Source organism: Gouania willdenowi, chromosome 3 (assembly GCF_900634775.1).
Source record: "Gouania willdenowi chromosome 3, fGouWil2.1, whole genome shotgun sequence".
Lineage (NCBI taxonomy): Eukaryota > Metazoa > Chordata > Actinopteri > Blenniiformes > Gobiesocidae > Gouania > Gouania willdenowi.
In genome coordinates, this window is record NC_041046.1 from 11,240,512 (window position 1) to 11,263,018 (window position 22,507).

General features: G+C 41.5%; 1 protein-coding gene across 5 annotated transcripts in view; it reads right to left on the minus strand.

Moving 5' to 3' along the window:
- Nucleotides 1–2,180: 2,180 nt before the first annotated feature.
- arnt2 (aryl-hydrocarbon receptor nuclear translocator 2) overlaps nt 2,181–22,507 on the minus strand; it is a 102,098-nt gene continuing 81,771 nt past the window's right edge. For 3 of the 5 annotated variants that reach the window (XM_028473675.1, XM_028473655.1, XM_028473690.1), the window contains 7 exons: nt 20,700–20,772; nt 19,662–19,785; nt 18,595–18,697; nt 18,371–18,509; nt 15,776–15,926; nt 10,894–11,039; nt 2,181–10,809 (listed from right to left, as the gene is read on the minus strand). In XM_028473675.1, the coding sequence (XP_028329476.1) occupies nt 10,711–10,809; nt 10,894–11,039; nt 15,776–15,926; nt 18,371–18,509; nt 18,595–18,697; nt 19,662–19,785; nt 20,700–20,772 (835 nt within the window). In that variant the 3' untranslated portion in view covers nt 2,181–10,710. The remainder of the gene's footprint in view (nt 10,810–10,893; nt 11,040–15,775; nt 15,927–18,370; nt 18,510–18,594; nt 18,698–19,661; nt 19,786–20,699; nt 20,773–22,507) is intronic. The other 2 variants (XM_028473684.1, XM_028473664.1) reach the window with 1 other exon arrangement.

Here is a 22,507-nt window from a genome sequence, read left to right on the forward strand (position 1 = left end):
ACAATAGCATTAGAACCTACACAGAGATGTACTGTGTGAAAGTAACACGAGTCAACATAAAAATCACCTTATTTACAAAAACCCATTCACTGCAGGTCTTTAGCAAACAGACGCTAATAGTGTGAAAGCTCCCTCGCGTTAAAAGGATTAATCAGACCGTTGATCACTGAACAGATTAAAAATTCACAGTTAAGTAGAGCAGAACACCACACATGGTTACACTATGGCAGTTCCTCCTCTTAATGCAGGCTGCTGTGATTGGCTGTTCAGCCACTGTTGCTTTATTTATACACAGAATAAAATCTGTAGCTCAGAGCGTTATGACGTACAGGATACTTGTTGCGTTTCGACGGAGGGCTGTTGAAGCAGGAAGTTCTCTGTGGATCTGATCTGATCCATTGTTTGGGTTCTGTTGGATGTCAGGACGGATCTGTGGGTTGTGTGCACTTTGTGAGGAAGTTCCTTTGTTAAACCCTCCTATTACCCTCAAATATTACTAACACATTTTATTCTTGGGGTCAATCTGCCTCCAGAGAACGATTTTTGACCAGGCACTTTATTTATTTGTTGAATACATAAATAACCCCTTGATAATGAACCTGGACCTCTTCTCTAGCGCCACCATCAGGAAAAGATTTTAAATTAGAATTCATTTATCTTAAAAATCTTTCATCCAAATATTGCCTAATTTGGGGTGCACATTCATGACCCTCACAGAATGAACCAGGGTTGGGGTCAATTATAATTAAAATTACAATTATGCTAGAATTAAAATTGTAATTGTAATTTTGAAAATCTGTTGCTGTCAAACTCGTAGTTCAATTTTTATTGAGTTTAGATAATTGACTTAGTAATTGTAATTGTCATGAAATTTCTATAAAAATTGTCAATAATAATTTAACACAAAACTATAGGAACCATATTACAATTCTACACATATATAGTGAACAATTATTATCAAGCTTTCCCATATTTTACCATTTACAAAAAATTTAAATCTATTAGTATACTGACACAAAAACTGTAAATGAACTTTAGTAGTTCAAAACATAATTGTAATTGACATTCTGAGGACAAAAAAAATATTGTAATTGGAAAAAATGCTGCTCACTGTGATTGTAATTGATTTGTAATTAAACATGGATAATTGAAAACGTAATTGTAACTGAAAAATATAATTGACCCTGACCCTGGAATGAACTATATTTCATAAACATATTTATTTACTTGTTTTTCAAACATAGTGGAGGTTATTCACAATAAAGTCAGACATCCTCCTCTACGTTACTTTTACTGTGAAAGAGCTGACACACAGACAGGTTGTACACAGCTAAAACAGCTGGGGATCAAATTGACCCCAGAGGAACACCAATGTGTGCAACATTAGTTCAGCACTTTGAAAGAAAATCCTAATGATAATTTTGTGCTTAATCAATTGTACCCATCGCATAAGGAAAAGTTATGAAATATGAAGCAAAAAAATAAATAAAGTCAACTATTATTTTTGAATGATAAACATTAAATAGGGTCAAATTGACCCAAAGGATAATAGGAGGGTTAATGGATCATGTTGTGCTCCAATGTTTGGCACTGAGAACCGTTCCTCTGTGGCACCATGACATCAGTGTGTGAAGTATGACAGCTTTATGGTGCGTTCACACAGAACGCGACTCCAGTCACTTCAATCGCCCATGAGGAGTCACTTGAACATAGTGGTGCTTTTTGGTCACTCCATCACTTCATCGCTCCAGTGACGTGATGACCAGGGAACAGTGTGTGTCTGCGGAGGCGATGACAGGGGAGAGAGGGGGCTGCTGCACCGAGAGGGCTGATCACTTCTCCTCCGGCTGTCCGTTTACAGCACTTACAGACAGCTACGCTTTTATGGTTTAAATGATCAACTTAAGAAGTTACTAAAGGATGAGTTCACCCAGAATGTAGGCTTATCCAAGAAGTTAACCGCTTGAATTTTGCCCCGGTAAGTTGAGGAAGTGTACAGCCCTGCTGTACCTCTGTTATAGAGCCTCGGCTCTACAGATAGTGACCGTCCAGGGAGGTGTCGCTTGAAGTTACTTAAAAAGTTACAATTTTTCAACTATGTGCGACTAGGTCGCGCAGGACCTAGTTGTGGGAATCGCCCAACTCGGGTAGCTTAAAGGGAGGTCACTTGAGATTGCGTCATTTACATTGAGTTTGAATATAATTTAGTCGCTTCAGTCACGTTAGGTGTGAACGCACCTTTACACAGCCTGATCTCTATCCACATATCTGGCTTTACTCTGTTTATGAGGCCGAACACATCATTTGGTCAGAAGGAGTCAGTAGTTCATATCAGGGTTGAGGTCAATTACAATTGTAATCGTGTAATTGGTAATTAATTATTATGACATACTTGTAATTTTAATCGTAATTGAAAAAACATGTTGCTACTGTTAATGTAATTACATTGTAATTGAGTGTGACGGAGCAGGTCCGTCACTGACCGCGGCAACAGCACACACACACACACACACACACGCAGCGCGGAACAGTGACAGCTATAAAGCAGACACGTCATCCTCCAAACCTTTCCCTTCTGACAGCGGTTCTGTGTGCAGATAGTTAAATAACATAACCTCTCCTTCCTTCCCCAGTCATAGCGCAACCAAGGGTGCACACTTGGAAGCTCTAGTGGTTAATTTGCATACATGCAAAGCGCTCTTACCTGCAGTCGTCCCATGTAGGGATGAGGAAACGGAGCACATTACTTCCGCCTTTTTTATAGTTTATTGATACCACTAAATGGTCACATGATGTGGGTAATTTAGATATTTATTATTCCTGGGGGAAAATAAGTGTTATTTGGGGTTGATTGAATTTAAAATAGGTAATTAAAAAACCTATAAATTAATGATGGGGATGACAATGTGTGGAATGGTTTATTGAGAAGAAACTATTCTTTGGGAAAAATAAATCAGGAGATTGATGACGCCCAGTAGGAGGGGCTTTAACTTTAAATACAGGCTGCTATGGCCTAGTGGGGAGAGTTGGTTCTGGGTTACAGAGCAGGTAACACCAGGTGATGACAGAGTTGGTCTGATGAGTCACAGAAGGACTCTATTCAACTTGGTTTTTTTTGTTTGTTTTTGTTTCATTGTATCTATTGTAAATAGTATTTTCTCATCATTGTTTTTTCCTGTGCTACACCTTTGGAGGCCGGCTGTAAATAAATTCAAGATCACTAAAATCTTCTGACTACGCCTGTGTTTTGCCCACTCTTTGGAGTGTTTTTGGAAGGACCCCACGACAAATGGTGTCAGAAGTGGGATGGCTAGTCGCAAGAAGATTATCCGGTCCAAAAGAGCACGCACAGGACTACGTTCACAGCAGCTGGACGAGGAATCTGAATGGACTGATCCAGCTTGGGAGGTAATGTCGGCAGCAGAAGAGGAAGCGAATGAGCCCAGACCGGGATCAGCCTCAGCAGGGGCCAATGTCCCAGAAACAGCAAGCAGCACAGGAGGAGGTGAACTGCTTACCATGATGAGAGACTTTATGGCTGCACAGCAGAGGAGAGAAGAGGGCCTGATTGCAGAGCTACGGGGCCTAAGGGTTTCTCTTCCAAACCGGCCTACACCTGCTGCCACTCCTAGCACTGTGACGGCAAGCAGCCCAAGGCTAGACCTGCCAACACCGGCACACCAACATCAGAGGTCCCCATCTGAGGCTGCAGAGACTGTTACCTTTCAGTTGCAGGGTTCCAGCAGCGGACCTCAGCAGCCAAATTCGGAATGGAGGTATTATCAAGACCCTAAAATTCCGCAGTATCAGATGGGTGAGGACATTGAAAACTTTTTGCTGCGCTTTGAGCGCATTGCTAAGACTTGGAAGTGGCCTGAATGTGAATGGGCCTGCCGACTTGTTCCATTGTTGACCGGGAAGGCACTGGAGGCCTACACTGCAATGGACGAAGAGAGAGCCCACTGCTACCCAGACCTGAGAACAGCCCTGTTGACGAAGTTTGACATCTCACCAGAAACATACCGTCAGCAGTTTAGATCCACGAATATCCCGCCTGGTGAGAATCCAACCGAGACCTACCATCGCCTAAAGGGGCTCTACAGACGTTGGGTCAGGCCGGAACAGCATTCCAAGGAGGAAATCGGCGAGACTATCATCTTGGAGCAGCTTCTTCGGATGCTTCCAGTGGAGGTGAGGACCTGGGTAAAGGAGCACGAGCCAGTGGAGGGTCTTCCTGCAGCCAGGCTGGCTCTACAGTACCAGAACGCGAGGAAGGGTATCTCCACTCCACGCAACATCGGTACACCTCAACGGGCATCCTTCCAGCGACCTCAAACGGGGCCATGTTGGGGGAAAAGCAGCCATGAACCTTCAGGTGATGTCAAATCTGTCCCAAACCAACGTGGACTGGGTAAGAACCTTGTTTGTTTTTACTGCCAGCAGCCAGGACACAAAGCTTCTGTGTGCCCCATACGCAAAGCTAAAGTCACAGGCGCTTGCTATGCACCCCGACTTGAAGTAAGTTCTAGCGGGGACATGGCTGTGAAGACTAAACTTAAAACTGTGATGGTCAATGGACAGCTGGTAACAGCATTATTGGATACTGGTAGTTTTATGTCCCTGGTTAAACAAAGCCTGGTACCAGTAGGTAGTATGGACTACAGCAGAACCGTAGACATTTCGTGTGTACATGGTGACAAGCATTTTTATCCAAAAAGTGATCTTACCATTTCCATTGATGAACAACCCTATCTTATGACAGTGGGGGTAGTTGAACATTTACCTGTTGATGTCATTTTGGGGTGTGACTTACCAGTGCTTTTAGATTTGCTACATGACAATGACAGAAAGACTGATACGGTTGTGGAAAATCCCAGAGTATTGGATACAAATGTAAATGTTTCATGCCCTGTTAGTACCAGAGCCCAAACAAAAACTGGTGTCCAACCACTCCCAGACCTCGACAGTAGTCTGTGTGACGGTGGCACTAAGGGGCCAAGGAAATCACGCCGCCAACGGCGCTTTGAAAAACAACTAATGGTATCTCCACCGGTCAGACAGGATTTGTTGGGTGAGAAAATGTGGGATGTACCTGAAAATATTTCTGAGTTGCAAAAGTGTGATGCAACATTGAGACCTTTGTTTGCTAAAGTGACTGAAGAGAATATCAGAGATTGTGTGGGAAAAGATATATTTATGATTGAGAATGATGTGCTTTACTGTGTTTCGGTTGAAGCTAAACGGCTTGTGATCCCAGCAAAGTGTAGAGACCTTGTCATGCATCTCGGACACACACTCCCATGGGCAGGACATTTAGGTCGCCACAAAACGTATATCCGGGTTAGTTCACGGTTTTATTGGCCCTCAATGTACTCTGATATTCAGAAATACTGCACTACATGCCCCACATGTCAGAAAACTTCTGCTGCCCGCAGGTCTGACCGGGCGTTTCTGCAGCCCCTGCCAGTTATCTCTACGCCATTTCGCAGAATCGCCATGGACATTGTGGGCCCACTCGTGAAAAGCAGCAGTGGTCATCAATACATCTTGGTCGTATGTGACTATGCCACAAGATTTCCAGAGGCATTTCCCCTCCGCTCCATCACCGCTCCAGCTGTGGTGCGTGCCTTGGTTCAACTCTTCTCCAGGGTGGGAATACCGGACCAGATCCTAACCGACCAAGGCACAAACTTCACCTCCAGGCTGATGCAGCTCCTCTACAACCAACTGGGCATCACCGGACTCAAAACCACCCCGTATCACCCTCAGACTGATGGTCTGGTTGAACGATTCAACCAGACGCTGAAGAGGATGCTCCAGAAGTTTGTAGACGATACAGGGAGGGACTGGGATCGCTGGCTGCCCTTCCTGCTTTTCGCTTACCGGGAGGTTCCTCAAGCATCAACAGGTTTTTCACCGTTTGAGTTGTTGTACGGCTGGGATGTTCAGGGACCCCTTGATCTTCTCCGTAAAGGGTGGGAAGCCCCTTCAACCACGACCAGCGACAAAGGAGTGGTCCAGTATGTGTTGGAGATGCGAGAGCGGCTTGCAAAGTATCTAGAGGAGGCAGAGGTCAACCTGCGTGAAGCTCAGAAAAGCCAGAAGACTTGGTATGACCAACAGGCTCGCCATCGAGAGTTCCAGCCAGGACAGAGGGTACTGCTACTCCTCCCTTCCTCAACCAGCAAACTCCTGGCAAAATGGCAAGGCCCCTATACCATTACACGGAAGATGGGTCCGGTCACCTATGAGGTCCACCAACCAGAAAAAAAAAGACAAAAACAGATATACCACGTAAACCTTCTAAAAGAGTGGAAAGAACGACCAGACCAGTCCCCTGGGATGGCTATGCTGGTGAGGGAAGTAAACCTGGAAGACGAAGAGGATGTTGGGCTGTTATCTCCTGAACCGCCTGTTTCTCCAATTCTGGCTCATCTGACTCCAGTACAAGCTGACCAGCTTCTCCAAGTCTTCAAGCAGACTTCATCACTGTTTTCGGCCAGCCCTGGAAAAACAACAGTGGTTGAGCATGTCATCCGCCTGAAGGAGGGCCAACCGATCCGCCAACGACCCTACCGTGTACCACAACATCTAGTGGCAAAGCTGCAACAAGAGGTGGAGGAGATGCTGAAGCTGGGTGTGATTGAGCAGACAAACGCTGAATGGTGCAGCCCAGTAGTAATTGTTTTTAAGAAGGATGGGTCTCTTCGCATATGCATTGATTTTAGGAAGCTGAACTCAATCTCAGAGTTTGACGCCTACCCAATGCCAAGAATTGATGACCTCCTGGAGAAGATTGGGGCAGCAAAATACATCACTACATTGGACTTGTGTAAAGGCTACTGGCAGGTTCCTCTGGAGAAGTCAAGCCGACCCTATACGGCATTTAGGACACCAGCTGGCCTTTTTCAATTTACAGTAATGCCATTTGGTCTCCATGGGGCACCAGCAACCTTCCAGAGATTAATGGATCGGGTTCTCCAGGAGTGTGGATACTGCAGTGCTGCGTACCTTGATGATGTTGTGATCTACAGCAACACATGGGAGGATCATGTTCAACATCTGACACTGATCTTGGGAAAGATTAAGGAAGCTGGACTGACTCTTAATCCTTCTAAGTGTGAATGGGCACGTCAGGAAACACGTTACCTTGGTTACCTACTAGGCCGAGGAGAGGTGCGACCACAAGTGGATAAGGTTGAAGCTATCCAGAAGTGCTCTCGACCTCGGACTAAGAAGGAGGTACGGTCTTTCCTGGGGCTAGTTGGCTGGTACAGGAGGTTCGTGCCACAATTTGCAACCATTGCTGCACCACTCACAGCGCTCACGAGTAAAGATCAGAAAAACCCGGTGACCTGGTCTAAGGACTGTGAAACGGCTTTCACCAAGTTGAAGACCTTGCTGTGTTCCTCACCTGTCCTGAAAAGTCCAGATTTTAACCAAAAGTTCCTGGTTCAAGTAGATGCATCAGCAGTGGGCCTTGGAGCGGTTTTGGCGCAAGGAGATCTTGGTAAAGAGCGTCCCATCCTGTATCTGAGTCGCAAACTACAGCCACGAGAAACCAGGTATTCCACTGTGGAAAAGGAGGGCTTGGCCATCAAGTGGGCATTGGAGAGCCTGCGATACTACCTGCTTGGAAGAGAGTTTGACCTGGAAACAGATCACCGTGCCCTTACCTGGATCAACTCAATGAAAGATCAAAACAGTCGCCTGACCCGATGGTATCTTTCTCTTCAGCCGTTCAAGTTCCTCATCCGACACCGATCAGGAAAGACGAATGTGGTGGCTGACTACCTGTCAAGGTTTCCGCACATCGGTAACCTCCCGGAAGAGAGGGATGATGTGACGGAGCAGGTCCGTCACTGACCGCGGCAACAGCACACACACACACACACACACACGCAGCGCGGAACAGTGACAGCTATAAAGCAGACACGTCATCCTCCAAACCTTTCCCTTCTGACAGCGGTTCTGTGTGCAGATAGTTAAATAACATAACCTCTCCTTCCTTCCCCAGTCATAGCGCAACCAAGGGTGCACACTTGGAAGCTCTAGTGGTTAATTTGCATACATGCAAAGCGCTCTTACCTGCAGTCGTCCCATGTAGGGATGAGGAAACGGAGCACATTACTTCCGCCTTTTTTATAGTTTATTGATACCACTAAATGGTCACATGATGTGGGTAATTTAGATATTTATTATTCCTGGGGGAAAATAAGTGTTATTTGGGGTTGATTGAATTTAAAATAGGTAATTAAAAAACCTATAAATTAATGATGGGGATGACAATGTGTGGAATGGTTTATTGAGAAGAAACTATTCTTTGGGAAAAATAAATCAGGAGATTGATGACGCCCAGTAGGAGGGGCTTTAACTTTAAATACAGGCTGCTATGGCCTAGTGGGGAGAGTTGGTTCTGGGTTACAGAGCAGGTAACACCAGGTGATGACAGAGTTGGTCTGATGAGTCACAGAAGGACTCTATTCAACTTGGTTTTTTTTGTTTGTTTTTGTTTCATTGTATCTATTGTAAATAGTATTTTCTCATCATTGTTTTTTCCTGTGCTACACCTTTGGAGGCCGGCTGTAAATAAATTCAAGATCACTAAAATCTTCTGACTACGCCTGTGTTTTGCCCACTCTTTGGAGTGTTTTTGGAAGGACCCCACGACATTGAGTTCAGATGATTTAGCCTCTAGCTCTAAGAGGAACCATCACAGACACCTGAAACTTACTAAATCACTCAAGGACTGATGAGAAGTCAATAGGTCTTGAAAGCATTTCCATATCTCACACGGTGTGGGCGTGGCAAGCCCTCAACTCTGGTCGAGAACGCCATTTTAACCACAGAAACAGTAAATATGTAATGTCTTTGCTGTACATGGTCTTATCGATCTGAAACTTCACACAAATTATCACTTTATGACAACTAACACATACCAATAAAAATAACTGACTGTAGACACAGTGTCACCTATTTGTGAGCATGAGATGCTTTTTTTTCTTCCAAAAATTTCCATAATTCATAAAAAATCATAGGAAGGTCCGAGGAGGCTGAAACCTGTCTCAACGTAATCAGCTTTCTATGGCAGACATTTCTTACACTGCAACCTATGGTCTCGAATTAGTCCGTCACTCTAACTTTACAGATATTTTACCCATTTGTTCTTGGTCAATAGTAATATTTCATATCACTGCTTCATGCAGGAAACACCATTTTACATGATTATTGCCTTGATTAGCTTACTAACAATTTTTGAATGGTCCAGAATTGGATCAACAGTTAAATTCCTATGAACTAAACCAAATTCCTCTGTGATCAGCTCTTGTCTTCTTAAGCATGGCTAAAAAGCATTTAATCTCCTCATTGGTTAATAAGAGGTTTTAAAATGTTGTTAATTAAGTTGGAACACCGTAACCAGCTGAGCTGAAGAGAAAGAGACAGAAATACCTGGATACAGGTTGTCAGCATACAGACACTTTCTTCTTCTGCTTATTGTGATAATAATTACCACAATTTCTTCTGGTTTATTTTTTCTCGCACGCCGCGCCTCCCCTGAAGAACTCTGGGATCCCCCACACCCCACACTTTGAAGACCTCTGTTATAGAGCATGAGGACATTTTATGAAACTATCAATTTCACCGGCACCACTCAGACGTTCACGATAAACAGACGCCCCACACCGCAACAAGACCTCGTGCCATACGGAATGCAGTTTCACTTTGAACGCGGCCGGTAGGAAGGAGTCGCCTCATGCCTCGACGGGCCCGTTACCACTGCTTGCAAATTATTTTTAACTGTAACCGGAAAAAACACAGGTCAACGTAATCTTGAATTGTAATTGAACTTGGATAATTGAAGACGTAAGTGTAATTGACCCCATCCCTGGAACATGTTTGAATGTTGTGATTTTCGTTCAGCTAAAGTAAAATTGTGCGAGGAGCATAGTTTGGAGTCCTGGAATGACTTGAGCTGGTCTGAAAACAGACAATGGCGTTTCTAGGGTTCAGCTGATTCAAACGAAAATCCCTAAAACAACAAAACATTTGAAAGGCTTAGATGAAGGTGTTGGACGTTGTGCACGGCGAGCGCTCAACAGTGCATGTCGTAAGTAGAAAGCCGAGCCCTCAGAGGAGCTGGAGAGAAGTCATGTGCAGAGCAGCTGATTGCAGACTTACACAGAATCTCTTCCTTACACTGTGCTGTCAGAGAAGCAAAAGGGGGAGGAGCCACACGTGATAATATTCATAGGGCCAAACGTTCTTTGTTCATGTTGTCAACAAAAGCTTTAGCTCTGGTGTCCTGCGCTCGTTGTGTGGACGAACTCTGATACGGGATATTCAGTACCAAAGTCTTCATAAATCAACAGGAAAAGGATCGTCTTAACACTACTTTCAACACTGAGAATGGTCACCAATGGATCTCATGGGAAGGGTTGGTGGATGTTGCCGTGGCAACCATAATATCAAAAAGTCTTGTTTTGGTGTCCTTTGATGTCATTGCCATCCGACTGAAGACAAAACTCTTCGCCTTGCACCCAACGATTTGTGTATGTTCACAGACACATAGTGTAGGGCTCATAGAGTGTGTGTGTGTGTGTGTGTGTGCACCCAGACATTATGTGTGTGTTGGTGATCTGGCTGTACAGAAAACTGAGATGAAACATGAGCTCAAAGCAAACATCAGTCCAGCTGTAAGAGGGGGCGGAGTTACTCAGAGAAGGGTGGAAACATGCCGAGGTCAGCGAAGTCCTCGATGTTGTAGTTGGCTGTTCCCTGGGTGGGGTCCCCTGCCATGGGCAGCATGTCCTGCAGAGACGCAGTGAGGGGGGGAGGGGTCAGAGGGAACATGCCTGGTCGGGACAGAGAAAGTGCTGAGTCAGCATTACTCACCTGGAACACCTCGGTCTGGCTGGGGTTGGGGTGTGTGTGCTGCTCCCCAGTCTGCTGAGAGTGATGCTGGTTCTGCCACTGGGACCACACCTCACTGGGACGACCCTGGAACTGGGCCCCAGTTTGACTGCTCTCCCCCGACACGTCTGACACACACACACACACACACACACACAGTCGATATATGATCTAGCTCTTGTTCAGGCGCAAAACACATTCTCACCTGATACGTATTTAGAAACTAATTAAGATGAATTACAAACTACAACAAAATCAGGAACCAGACTTATTTTGGTTTGGACTTATTCACAGATCCTGAAAGCTTCCCACTGATGACACAGACACACACACACACACACACACACACACACACACACACACACACACACACACACACACACACACATGAAAATCTAAACATATTTGGAGAAGAATTTAACATTTGAATGTGGGCGAGGCCTCCAAACCAGAAAGATTTAAGGGCATCCATAACATGATAAAGGGTACCTGTAGTGAAAATTTATATAACAAAAAAATGTGTTTAATGTAAGGCAAGGCAAGGCAAGGCAAATTTATTTATATAGCGCATTTCATACTCAAGGCAACTCAATGTGCTTTACATGATAAAACATTCAATTGTTTAAAATCAATAAGAACATTTAAATCAATAAGAACATTTAAAATCATCAGTAAAATCATCATTACATCAACAACATGACAAAAAATCTCTCTCTCAATCATATGCAGTAGAGAAAAAAAGTGCCTTTAACTTTGATTTAAAAATGTTCACATTGGATGCTGACTTCAGCTCCGCTGGCAGTTTGTTCCACTTCTTTGCAGCATACCAACTAAAAGCAGCATCACCATGTTTACTGTGAGCTCTGGGCTCCACTATCTGATCTGTGTCCATAGATCTGAGAGACCTGCTGGGTTCATACCTGACTATCATGTCACTGATGTATTCTGGACCAAACCCATTCACAGATTTATACACCAGCAGCAGAACTTTAAAGTCTATTCTGAGGCTGACTGGGAGCCAGTGTAAAGACTTTAAAACTGGAGTAATGTGCTCTGACCTCTTTGTTCTGGTTAAGACCCGAGCTGCAGCGTTCTGAACCAGCTGTAGCTGTTTGATGCTCTTTTGGGGGATTCCTGTCAGAAGACCATTACAATAGTCCAGTCTGCTGGAGATAAAAGCATGGACCAGTTTCTCCTGGTCTTTCTGAGCCATTAAACCTTTCACTCTGGAGATGTTCTTTAGGTGGTAGAAGGCTGTTTTTGTGATAGATTTGATCTGACTGCTGAATGTAAGATCTGAGTCAATCAGAACACCAAGGTTTTTGACTTGGTCTTTAGCTTTTAAAGATCGAGACTCAAGATAATTGCTGACAGCAGTCCTCTTTTCCTTGTTACCAAAGACAATCACCTCCGTCTTGTCATGGTTTAGTTGAAGGAAGTTTTCACTCATCCAGCAGTTTACTTTTTCTAAACAGTCACACAACACCTCAATGGGACCATGGTCATCTGGGTTCAGTGATAGATATAGTTGTGTGTCATCTGCATAGCTCTGATAATCAACCTTACAGTTCTGTAAAATTTGTCCTAAAGGAAGCATGTAAAGGTTAAACAGAAGCGGTCCAAGAACAGATCCCTGAGGAACCCCACAGGACATTGGTAATCTGTCAGATTCAAAGTTTCCAATGCTTACAAAATAGCTTCGCTCCTCCAAGTATGACTTAAACCATTGCATTACTTTTCCATTTAGTCCAACCCATGTTTGCAATCTGTGCAACAAAATTGTATGATCTACAGTGTCAAATGCAGCACTTAGATCCAATAGAATGAGAACAGATACTTTTCCTGAATCAGTGTTCAACCTTATGTCATTGATCACTTTGATAAGAGCAGTTTCAGTGCTGTGATGAGAACGAAAACCTGACTGAAATTTATCAAATATTTTGTTGAATGTTAAGAATTGACTCAGTTGGTTGAAGACCACCTTCTCAATGATCTTGGCCATGAATGGAAGGTTGCTGATTGGTCTATAGTTAGCCAGTATAGAGGCATCCAGTGTTCTCTTTTTTAACAGCGGTTTCACAGCAGCTACTTTCAGGGATTTTGGTACGGTGCCTGATTGGAATGAGCAGTTAATTATCTGACACAAATCAGTGACAATTGACTTTACAACAGTTTTAAAGAAGTTTGAGGGTATTGTGTCAAGGCAACACATTGATGGATTCAGCTGCTGAACAGTCTCCTCTATTGTTTTTGGGTTCACTGTAATAAACTCTAACATTGTAGTTGACTCATCCCTCAGTGGTTGAAGCTGTTCAAGCTTTTTGTGATTTTGCTGGTTTGTTCTGATGTTTGACCTTATTGATTGTATTTTTTCATTGAAATATACAGCAAATTCATTGCATTTTCCAGCTGACAGTAATTCAGGGGCTATCTGATCTGGGGGGGTTGTGAGCTTTTCAATTACAGAAAACAACGTGCGAGAGTTGTTGACATTTTTGGCAATAATTTCAGAAAAGTATTGCTGCCTTGCTTTGAACAAGCCATCATTGAATTTTCGCAGACTTATTTTGTACAGTTCTAGATGAATTTGGAGTTTTGTTGATCTCCATTTACGCTCAGCTCTTCTACAGTCAGATTTCAAATTCTGCATTATCTCAGTCCTCCTCCAAGGTGTTTTCTGTGTGTTTGGTTTTCTCTTAGTTTTGATTGGAGCCACCACATCTATGACATTACAGACGTTTCTATTATACTCATCCAGAAGATCATCAACTGTCTCAGCACTCAATGTTGGTGTCATTGCTATGGCTTCCATAAACTGTGCACTTGTGTTCTCATTTATGTACCTTTTCTTTAAACACACATAACTAGGGGGAACAGATGTTACAGTCTCTTGGTCAAAAAAGACACAGAAATGATCAGATAGAGCTAAGTCTCTTACATCAACAGCAGAGATATCAACACCTTTAGAGATAACCAGATATTACCAATAAACAAAATATGTGCACCTTTTTGTTAAAAAAAACACTTGAAATGGAATTATTAGAGTGATTTCATACCTTGGGCTATAAACTATGGAGAGTCGCAATTTTTGGCCTACAGTTGGTTTACAGTTTCTGAACATTGGCAGAGTCTAAAGCCAATAGTTGCTAAAACAACAAGATAAAAACTTTACAAAAACATTTCTTTTGTGTCTTTAAGCCAAATAACGACACTAAGTCAGAGTTCTCCAGATGTTGGCTTCATAATATCGGTACAGGATACACACTTAAAACGTTTCAGTTTGGACGAAATTCAGTGATACACGAGGAGCGCTTCAAGCCGAGCTGCTAAAAGAGGGATTTGCGGGCTAAGCTAATGGGCTAAACTAAACGTCTGAATTCAGATGTGGTCCTGACAGAAATTCTTTACAGAAAATCTCAATGCAGCTTGTAAACGTACTTGTTCAGAGGACTACTATGTTTCTGAATACATGGGATACTATGGGCGGCTGTCGTGGCACTAGCCGCCCCCCCCACCAGATTGTTCCCTCTTACTTCCTTGTGGATAAATGTTGAGCCGATATCTTGTCTTTATGGCACATCCTCTTGTGCATGAACAGATGTCCTTTCACGCAGCTTTCATCACAGTTGTCGCACTTCCAACACCTAACTACTCAGCTGTGGCTCGTTTCTGCTGGTAACAACAGCTCTGTCTGTTAGGCTAGTGTGTGCAGGGACACAAGAAGCAGGTAGTTGGTGAGAGGTGATATTTAATCCTCTCCTAACATACAACCTGGATGCTGCACTTTATCACTGACAGAGCGCCGAGAACTAACAGAAAAACTACACTTCCCACAATATAAACAGACCTGTTACGCCTCTATCTCCCACAATGCAACAATTACTTAAAGTGACACGCCGATGAAAGAAAGAGTGTCTTATCTTGTCCAAAATGGCACCACTCCATAGATTATACACCAAGGTATAAAATCATTCTAAAAAGTCCTTTTAACGTGTTTTCTTTATAAGAAGATGCACATATTTTGTTTATTTGTAATAAATTAAACATGTTTTTTGTAATATACATTTTCACTACCGGTACACTTTAATGACAATCGTATTCACCTACCGGATTTATCAACACCTGATTATTTGCAGAGGTGCTCACGTTACTGTAATTGAGTTGCTTTTATGTGTCCTTGTACTTTTTTGAGTCTGTTTCTAAATCAGTAATTTTAATTGTACTTAAGTACGTTTTTAAAAGAAGTAATTTGTTACATTTCTACAACCAACCGTTACAGAGTAAATTATTATTTGTTGTGATGATGTTTATTTCCGTTTCATGGTCTCTTCATAAACTGCTGAACTCAGGTACATGGCACATTTGGCAAGGGCACTGTTTTAGAATTTTTTTCTTAATTTTAATTGAATTCATTGGTGTGATTTCATTTAAACAGAAATGTACATTTTGACAAACCTTTTATTTGTCTTTTATACGTCTTTGTGCAAAATAAATTCAGTTCCAATTGTTCAAGATTGTGTCTCTTCCTTTTGAAGATGAGATGTTTACTGTATGCAAGAGATGTGTGGTAAGAAAAATAAATAAATAAATAAATAAATAAATAAATAAATAGTACTTCTACTTGAGTAGGATATATCAGTACTCTTTACACCTCTGATCATTTGTAAGCTAGGATTGGTCGGATATGAATGTTTTATAAAACTTGTCAAATTTGCACCCGTTTTCACATGAGGTTGATAAATGTGGGCCTTTGAAAGTTCCCCCTTTTCCTGTTGCCCCTTTATCTTCTTCCTCTTTGATGGTTTGCATTGGAATGGAGAGATCGGTAAAAGAAGATAAAGATGATGATGTGATGAGGACTCACCAAAAGCTGTGCTGCGGTTGGTCAGTCCTGAGTAGGCGTTACCACTGGGGGATGAAGTGGCGGGGGATGACAGGGGGCTGTAGGAGGCGGGGTCAGTCTGGTAGGTGTGGCCAGAGCCGATACCGAACGGACTGGACTGGGCTTTAGTGGACTGGAAAACACACACACACTTGTTATAGAGACATTAAACTGTACAATTTAAAAAATACAAGTTATTTTTTAATTCTTATGAAACTGAATTAAAAGTGCTGGAAAAAGCAAATTTTAACAAAAAGTCAACATTCAAAGTTAGGGCTCAGTGGTAGAGTGGGTTGTCCAGTAACCGAAGGGTTGGGCGTTCAAATCGCGCTCTAACCGAGTCATTGTCATTGTGTCCTTGGCCAAGGCACTTTACCCACATTGCCTTGTATGAGTGAGTATGAATTGTGCATGAATCTTGGTGGTGGTCAGAGGGACCGTAGGCGCGAAATTGTAGCCACGCCTCTGTCAGTCTGCCCTAGGGCAGCTGTGGCTACATTGGAGCTTACCACCACTGGTATGACTGTGTGAGTGCATGGTGTGAATGAACAATGGTTTCTGTAACGCACTTTGAGTCTCCTTGAAGAAAGCGCTATTATTATTGTTTAGAACTGTTTCAAAGGCACATACTGTAGATCTCTGTAACTTAGTGAAGGTACCTTAAACATCTACTACAGCAGGCCTCACCAACCTTTCAGAACCTGTGAGCTACTTCATAGATACTGTATAGTCCAAAGAGCTACCAGTTAGAAAATCACTTCTTAAATACTACATTTTCACGGTTTCACTTTAATTAAAGGGTAAAATAATAAGTCAGGATAGTAGTAAATTAAAACGGTAGGAAATGTTAAGGTTTCAACATGAAACATTTTATTTCTCCTTATTTAAGTAATTCTTTAACTTTCATTCAATTTTATAGAAAAGATGTCTTATACATATTATATTATGTATAAAATACTACGGACCAAACACCAGATCTGCAACACTTAAAAACCTTTGTCACAAAGTTTCAGTTAAAATAAACATTTAAAGATGGTTAATCTAATACTAAAAGTTGATCAGCAGTATTTAACTTCACTGAGTACTATCTACATTTGTATTTATCTTTGTGAGTTTGAATCCTGAAAAGTAAATCAGATTTGAGATGGATCTCATTGCTGACTAGAGCTCCTGAGGGCCTCTCACATGGTCCATGTGGGCTACCTGGTGCCCTCGAGCACCATGTTGGTGACCCCTGCTGTGCTACAGAATCAGTGTTACAGAACATATTCCTTGTGAATAGATTATTGGTTGTGCATGTAGAGGTTGTTGAAAAACAGCTCTACAATAACACATTTACACATTGAACTGTCCACCTACACCTACTGTGTCCCTGCTAGGACTGTATAATATATCAATATCAATACTAAAATGCGGTATCCGAATACAAAACTCATTTGCAAACCTCCGCTATCTACTATTGCACAGCACTACCTCAAAATACTGTTTTAATTGTTGTTGGTTAATTGATTTCATTTATTTTTTTTGCACTACCTCGGATTACCTGAAAGTTGTTATCATAGTTGAACCCTCCTATTTTCCTTTTTGACCTCATTCAATGTTTATGATTCAAAAAACAATAGTTGATTTTTTGATTTTGTGCTGAACACATTGTAGCACGGTTCATACTCAAGATAAATTCATTCTAATTTAAAGGTTTGTCCTGATGGTGGCGCTAGTCCTTGCATCATACAATAAATCCTGAATTAAGTTAACACAATAATTGTTTTTGCTGACGAGGTCTTCAATGACACATCATAGAAATAATATGTTAAGGTTTCATTTATTCAGATGACTTTTTTCAGGAAATTTACTTTGATCTCCTGACATTTTTTCGACTGTCAACTGTCAGTCTTCCACAGAGGCATCCACTGATCGCTTTGATGTGTCCTTATGAGTTGTTTTCTAAGGAAAGCATCAGAGTATCTACTTATCTCTTTCATGAAGCAATCATCAGGACACATCAAAGCGATCAGTAGAAATATGTCAGGAGATCAAAGTAAATTTCAAAGTAACATTCCTGAAAAAATGAATAAATGAAAGGACAACATATTAACACTGAGCTCTTCCTAACTTAAGTTTAATAAAGCAGAGCTAATAAAGCACATTTGTCAAACTCAAGGCCCGCGGTTCTAGTTCGGCCCGCCAGAGCATCTAGTGCGGGCCACAGGAAGATTTTGTTTGAAGTAAAAAAATACAGCAAAAACAGAACTTTTTGTAAATTAACTGGTAGCTCAAATACGATGGAGGTTTCAGTACTACATTATTTACAGTAATATTAAATCGCAATTAATTTCAAAAATTCCCGCCAGTTATCCAACAAAATTCCAGAAAATCAGTTGCAAAGTCAAGCAATTTTGACCAGTTGCTCAACATTCAGGATTTTGTTTCAATTTGTACTTTTTCCTTCACAAAAACATATATATTTTTTGGTCCAGCCCACTTGATTTCCAACTGAGTCGTATGTGGCCTTTGAACTAAAATGAGTTTGACACCCCTGTAATAGAGGATGATTAGAAGGGAAAACTAAAGTGTTACCTGGCCAGAGAAGGGCGGTCGGGTGCCCGACCACGACACCTGGCCTGGATTCAGCTGCCTGGAGATCTGAGCTAGATTCTGATTGGATGAGCCTGCTTGTTGGATGTCGTTCACACCAGGGACGTGAATCACAGATGAACTATCAACGCAGACGGAGATCAAACGTTGTGAGAAGAACAGTGAGTTCACCCTCACTGACATCACCACGTGTGACTCTCATGTACCTGAAGCTTTTCCCAGAGTGTCCCTGTTGGAAGGGAGAGCTCTCAGAGTAGAGCTGCTGTCCTCCAGCTGTAGAAGAGGGCACCATCATCTTCTTATCACCTGCTGCAAACAATAAACAAATACATTTCATGCACACTGGTAACTCTGGCCCTCATTTATCATCCGTTCTTACGTTCACATCTGTGCGTATGACGTGAGTTAGACCTTATCCACAAAAGCTTCAATATTTATCAATTGTGAACTCGTGTAGGATAATCTGAGGGAGTGGATTTGTGGTTCAGCAGCAAAATGTGAGTGAGTCTGAAAATAAAATATTACACAAACCTCAGCTGTCATTTAAGCATAAGCTGACACATTTAGAACAGATCAAAATGCATCATTAAAACAAAAAAAAATTAATTAAAAAAAAGCCCATATCATTACTAATACCTGCACTTTCTTTGGTTTTCCTTCAATAAATGCACTGATAAACCCTGCTACTGGGCAGGAGCGCATAGGCTCAGCAGTGTGCAGTATTTTAACTTGTCTTGCACAAAATTGCATTGGTGAATGTGTTATTTTATTGCCTAAAGCGTGCAGACAACTGAGTCTGTATATACATAAACAACAAATTTCCGTGTGTCTCTCCAGGATCTCTGCTGTGAAGTTGTATGCAGTGCACACAGGGGGGCAGACGTCACCTATGAGGGCCTTTATACGGTGGCTGACAGGGACACGCACAGAAAACAAGTCCAGTTTCACACTGTCAAAAAGCACATCTATGTTTGGCTCCACCTCAGATGTAAGGATTTCCTTTAATTTCTTGATAGTGTTTGTTTGATCTCAGTGGGCGGGGCCTCCGAACCAGGATGATTTAAGGGCGTAACATGTTAATGACGATTGAATTCAGCCACTGCTTTTATCAACACCCAATCATTTGCACGCTGGGATTGGTCAGATACAAATGTTTAATGACCTGTTGTACGACCGAATATGAACTCAAATTTGTACCCATTTTCACGTATGGTTAAAAAATGAGGGCCTCTGTGTGTGTGTGTGTGTGTGTGTGTGTGTATAAGACACTTACAGGCAGAGATGCCACTGTACATCTCTGCAAAGCGTGGGTCTCTCTCCTGGGAGAACAGGGCTTCTGTCTTATCAATGCTCTTTCCTGCTTCATGTACTCCACTGCTCACACTGGCCACTGGTACCTGTGGAACGTAGGTAAACACACGCCACACTCAACAACTCACATATGTGTAAAATTGACATGTAACAAGTGAACTTAAAGTAAAAACTACAACTTCATTTTGGGGAAAAGTTGAGAATAACGTTACTGTAATCGAGCTGCTTTTATGGGTACTTGTACTTTTTTGAGTATATTTCTAAATCAGTAGATTTACTTGTACTTAAGTATGTTTTAAAAGAAGTAAAGTAATTAGTTACATTTATACACCCAGCCTTTACTGAGTGAATTATTATTTTTGTTTTAAAATTTAATTTAATTTATTAGTGTTATTTTATTTAAAAAAAAATTGTACATTTTGAAAAAAAATTTTTTTTATACAGATGCTTTTGTGGAACATAAATTAAGTTCAAATTGTGTAAGACTTGGTCTCTTCCTTTTTAAGTTTACACATGAGATGTTTACTGTATGCAAGGGAACCGTGGCAAGATTTATTACCAGAAATAAACATGGGGGGGTTTAAGTAACTAGTAACTTTTACTTCAAGTACTATTTAATTTAGCTATTTAATGTACTTTCCGGTAAGTATTTTATGTATGACTTACTTGTACTTATCAGTAGAATATCAGGACTCTTTACACCTCTGAATTTAACACCTAAGACGGTGGTTCCCAACCTTTTTTGGAACGTGTCCCATTTCAATATGACAATTTCTTAATGACCCCAGAGACATTTTTTATACTGCATTTTATTTGAACTACATGTACATTTGAGAAAGTGAAAGTATAGAATGCAGTTGTATAAGATGATGTGTTGTGTTTTAAATTTCCAAAATAATTCAATAATAATACATTTAAATTCCAGGCGACCCCACATGGGGTCAAGACCACAAGGTTGAAAAACACTGGCCTAAGCAAACAGGGCTTATGATAATGTTACCTGGGAAAGATCATATGCAGTCAGTCCATCCCTCTGATGAACCTCCAGCTCTGCCTGCTGCTGCTGTAACTGCCTGCAAACATTCACCATATCCTTCATCACAACTTTATTATCAATATTTTCAAAATTAGTGAAATTTATTTTGACTTAAAAAAAAAAAAAACTTCTGACATTTGCATATTTCAACTTTGCAATGTCAATGACTGTTTAAAGACATTCTTAACGTGACAAAAAAAACAAAAAAAAAAAAACAAAAAAAAAAAAAAACATTAAGGGCCCTATTCTCTATACTTTACCCAGATACGTGCTCTGGATGGAGAAGCCCTGAAATGTGGGCGTTCCCACTTCAATATGGTCTCATGTGTATTCTCCCACTCACTCAAGCGCTGTTACCCCCAACATATTCAGAGAATGGAACAATTCCAGCACTCCATGAAGGTGAGACATTATATTGCACATTTGCACTGCATTGTGTTTATTGAAAGGATGGCATGGGAAACTAAATTTAGTCCAAATATTACTGCAGGTCCGACATAATACCTCATTTAAACTTTTTAAGTCTTTTGGATCAAATGTTATTTCTTGTCTATAGTATTCAGTGTCTGTGATTATTTATTAGGGGAGGACCTTTACCTAACGTGAGTAACTCTAACTACATTCATCAGGACCCTTCACCAATTCAACAAATAACTTTTGGCTTTAATGTAATGTAGTAACAAATTAAAAAAACCCAAACAACTTTAGCTTTACTTCAATAAATTTGGCCCTTATATAGTTATAATTTTATTCCCCCTACGTTGTGAAAACCCTGAATGACTCATCAACTTTATTCCTCTGTAGTTGCCACAACTCTGCATGTCTCCTTTGTTGTTAAAAATGGGCAACAGCACATTCCTCAAGCATCCTCTCACTGATTAAGACCCAGATAAACAACTACAATGTGTATCAGCGTATACTCACGTTTTAAAGTCTGTGGAAAGCAGAAATAAATTTGTGTTATGAGTTTGTCACACCACAGAAACATCAGACTCATTGACCACTGAGCCAAATTTGAAAGATTAAAAAAATGGCTAAGTATATGAAATTAGGTCTCAAAATCATGGAAAGACAAGGATTTCTCTCTGCTCTTAAACACTGGGGGCGTGTCAGTTATAGGCACTGGACCCACACCCACACGTGGGAAGGGTGCCGCCTCCATGTATTAACCATAGACAGTCTATGGTATTAACCCTAGCCCTATGGGAGAGAGCAGTGTGAAAGACCAAAAACTTAGGAAAAATCCCAAAATGCTTGGATTGGGCCAGACAAGGTGTCAGGGGAATGATCTGCTCCGCCCGAGTCCACATATGTGCATTCTTCCCGGGTATAGTCAGAACTGCACCCGAAAGATGCAAAAAACAAAATCGAAGTGCAAAAAAGTGCTCATTTCATAGAAAATGTGGCACCAGCGGACGCGTTGTATTCCCTCGAGTCCAAATATGTGGTTTGTTTTTGGCTAGGGGCCGAACTGCGCCCGCTGGAGGCCACGGAAGTTTGGTCAGGGTCAGGTGTATGCTAATGAGGGCTCCGTTATGTAACGCGGCTATAATTTCTGACCCACCCATTAAATCCTGAACACAGAAATTTGAAACACAGTTTGTGAAACCAAGCTCCACAATTACATTCTAAATGGTTGAATGGCTTTTTACATGTTTTAAGGAAATACATTTATGACCTATTTATTGTGTTTAGAAAAAATGTCTGAGTTTGCTTTACACAGTCTTTAACAACACAGTAAACCAGACCCTGAGTTATTTCACCACCATTAT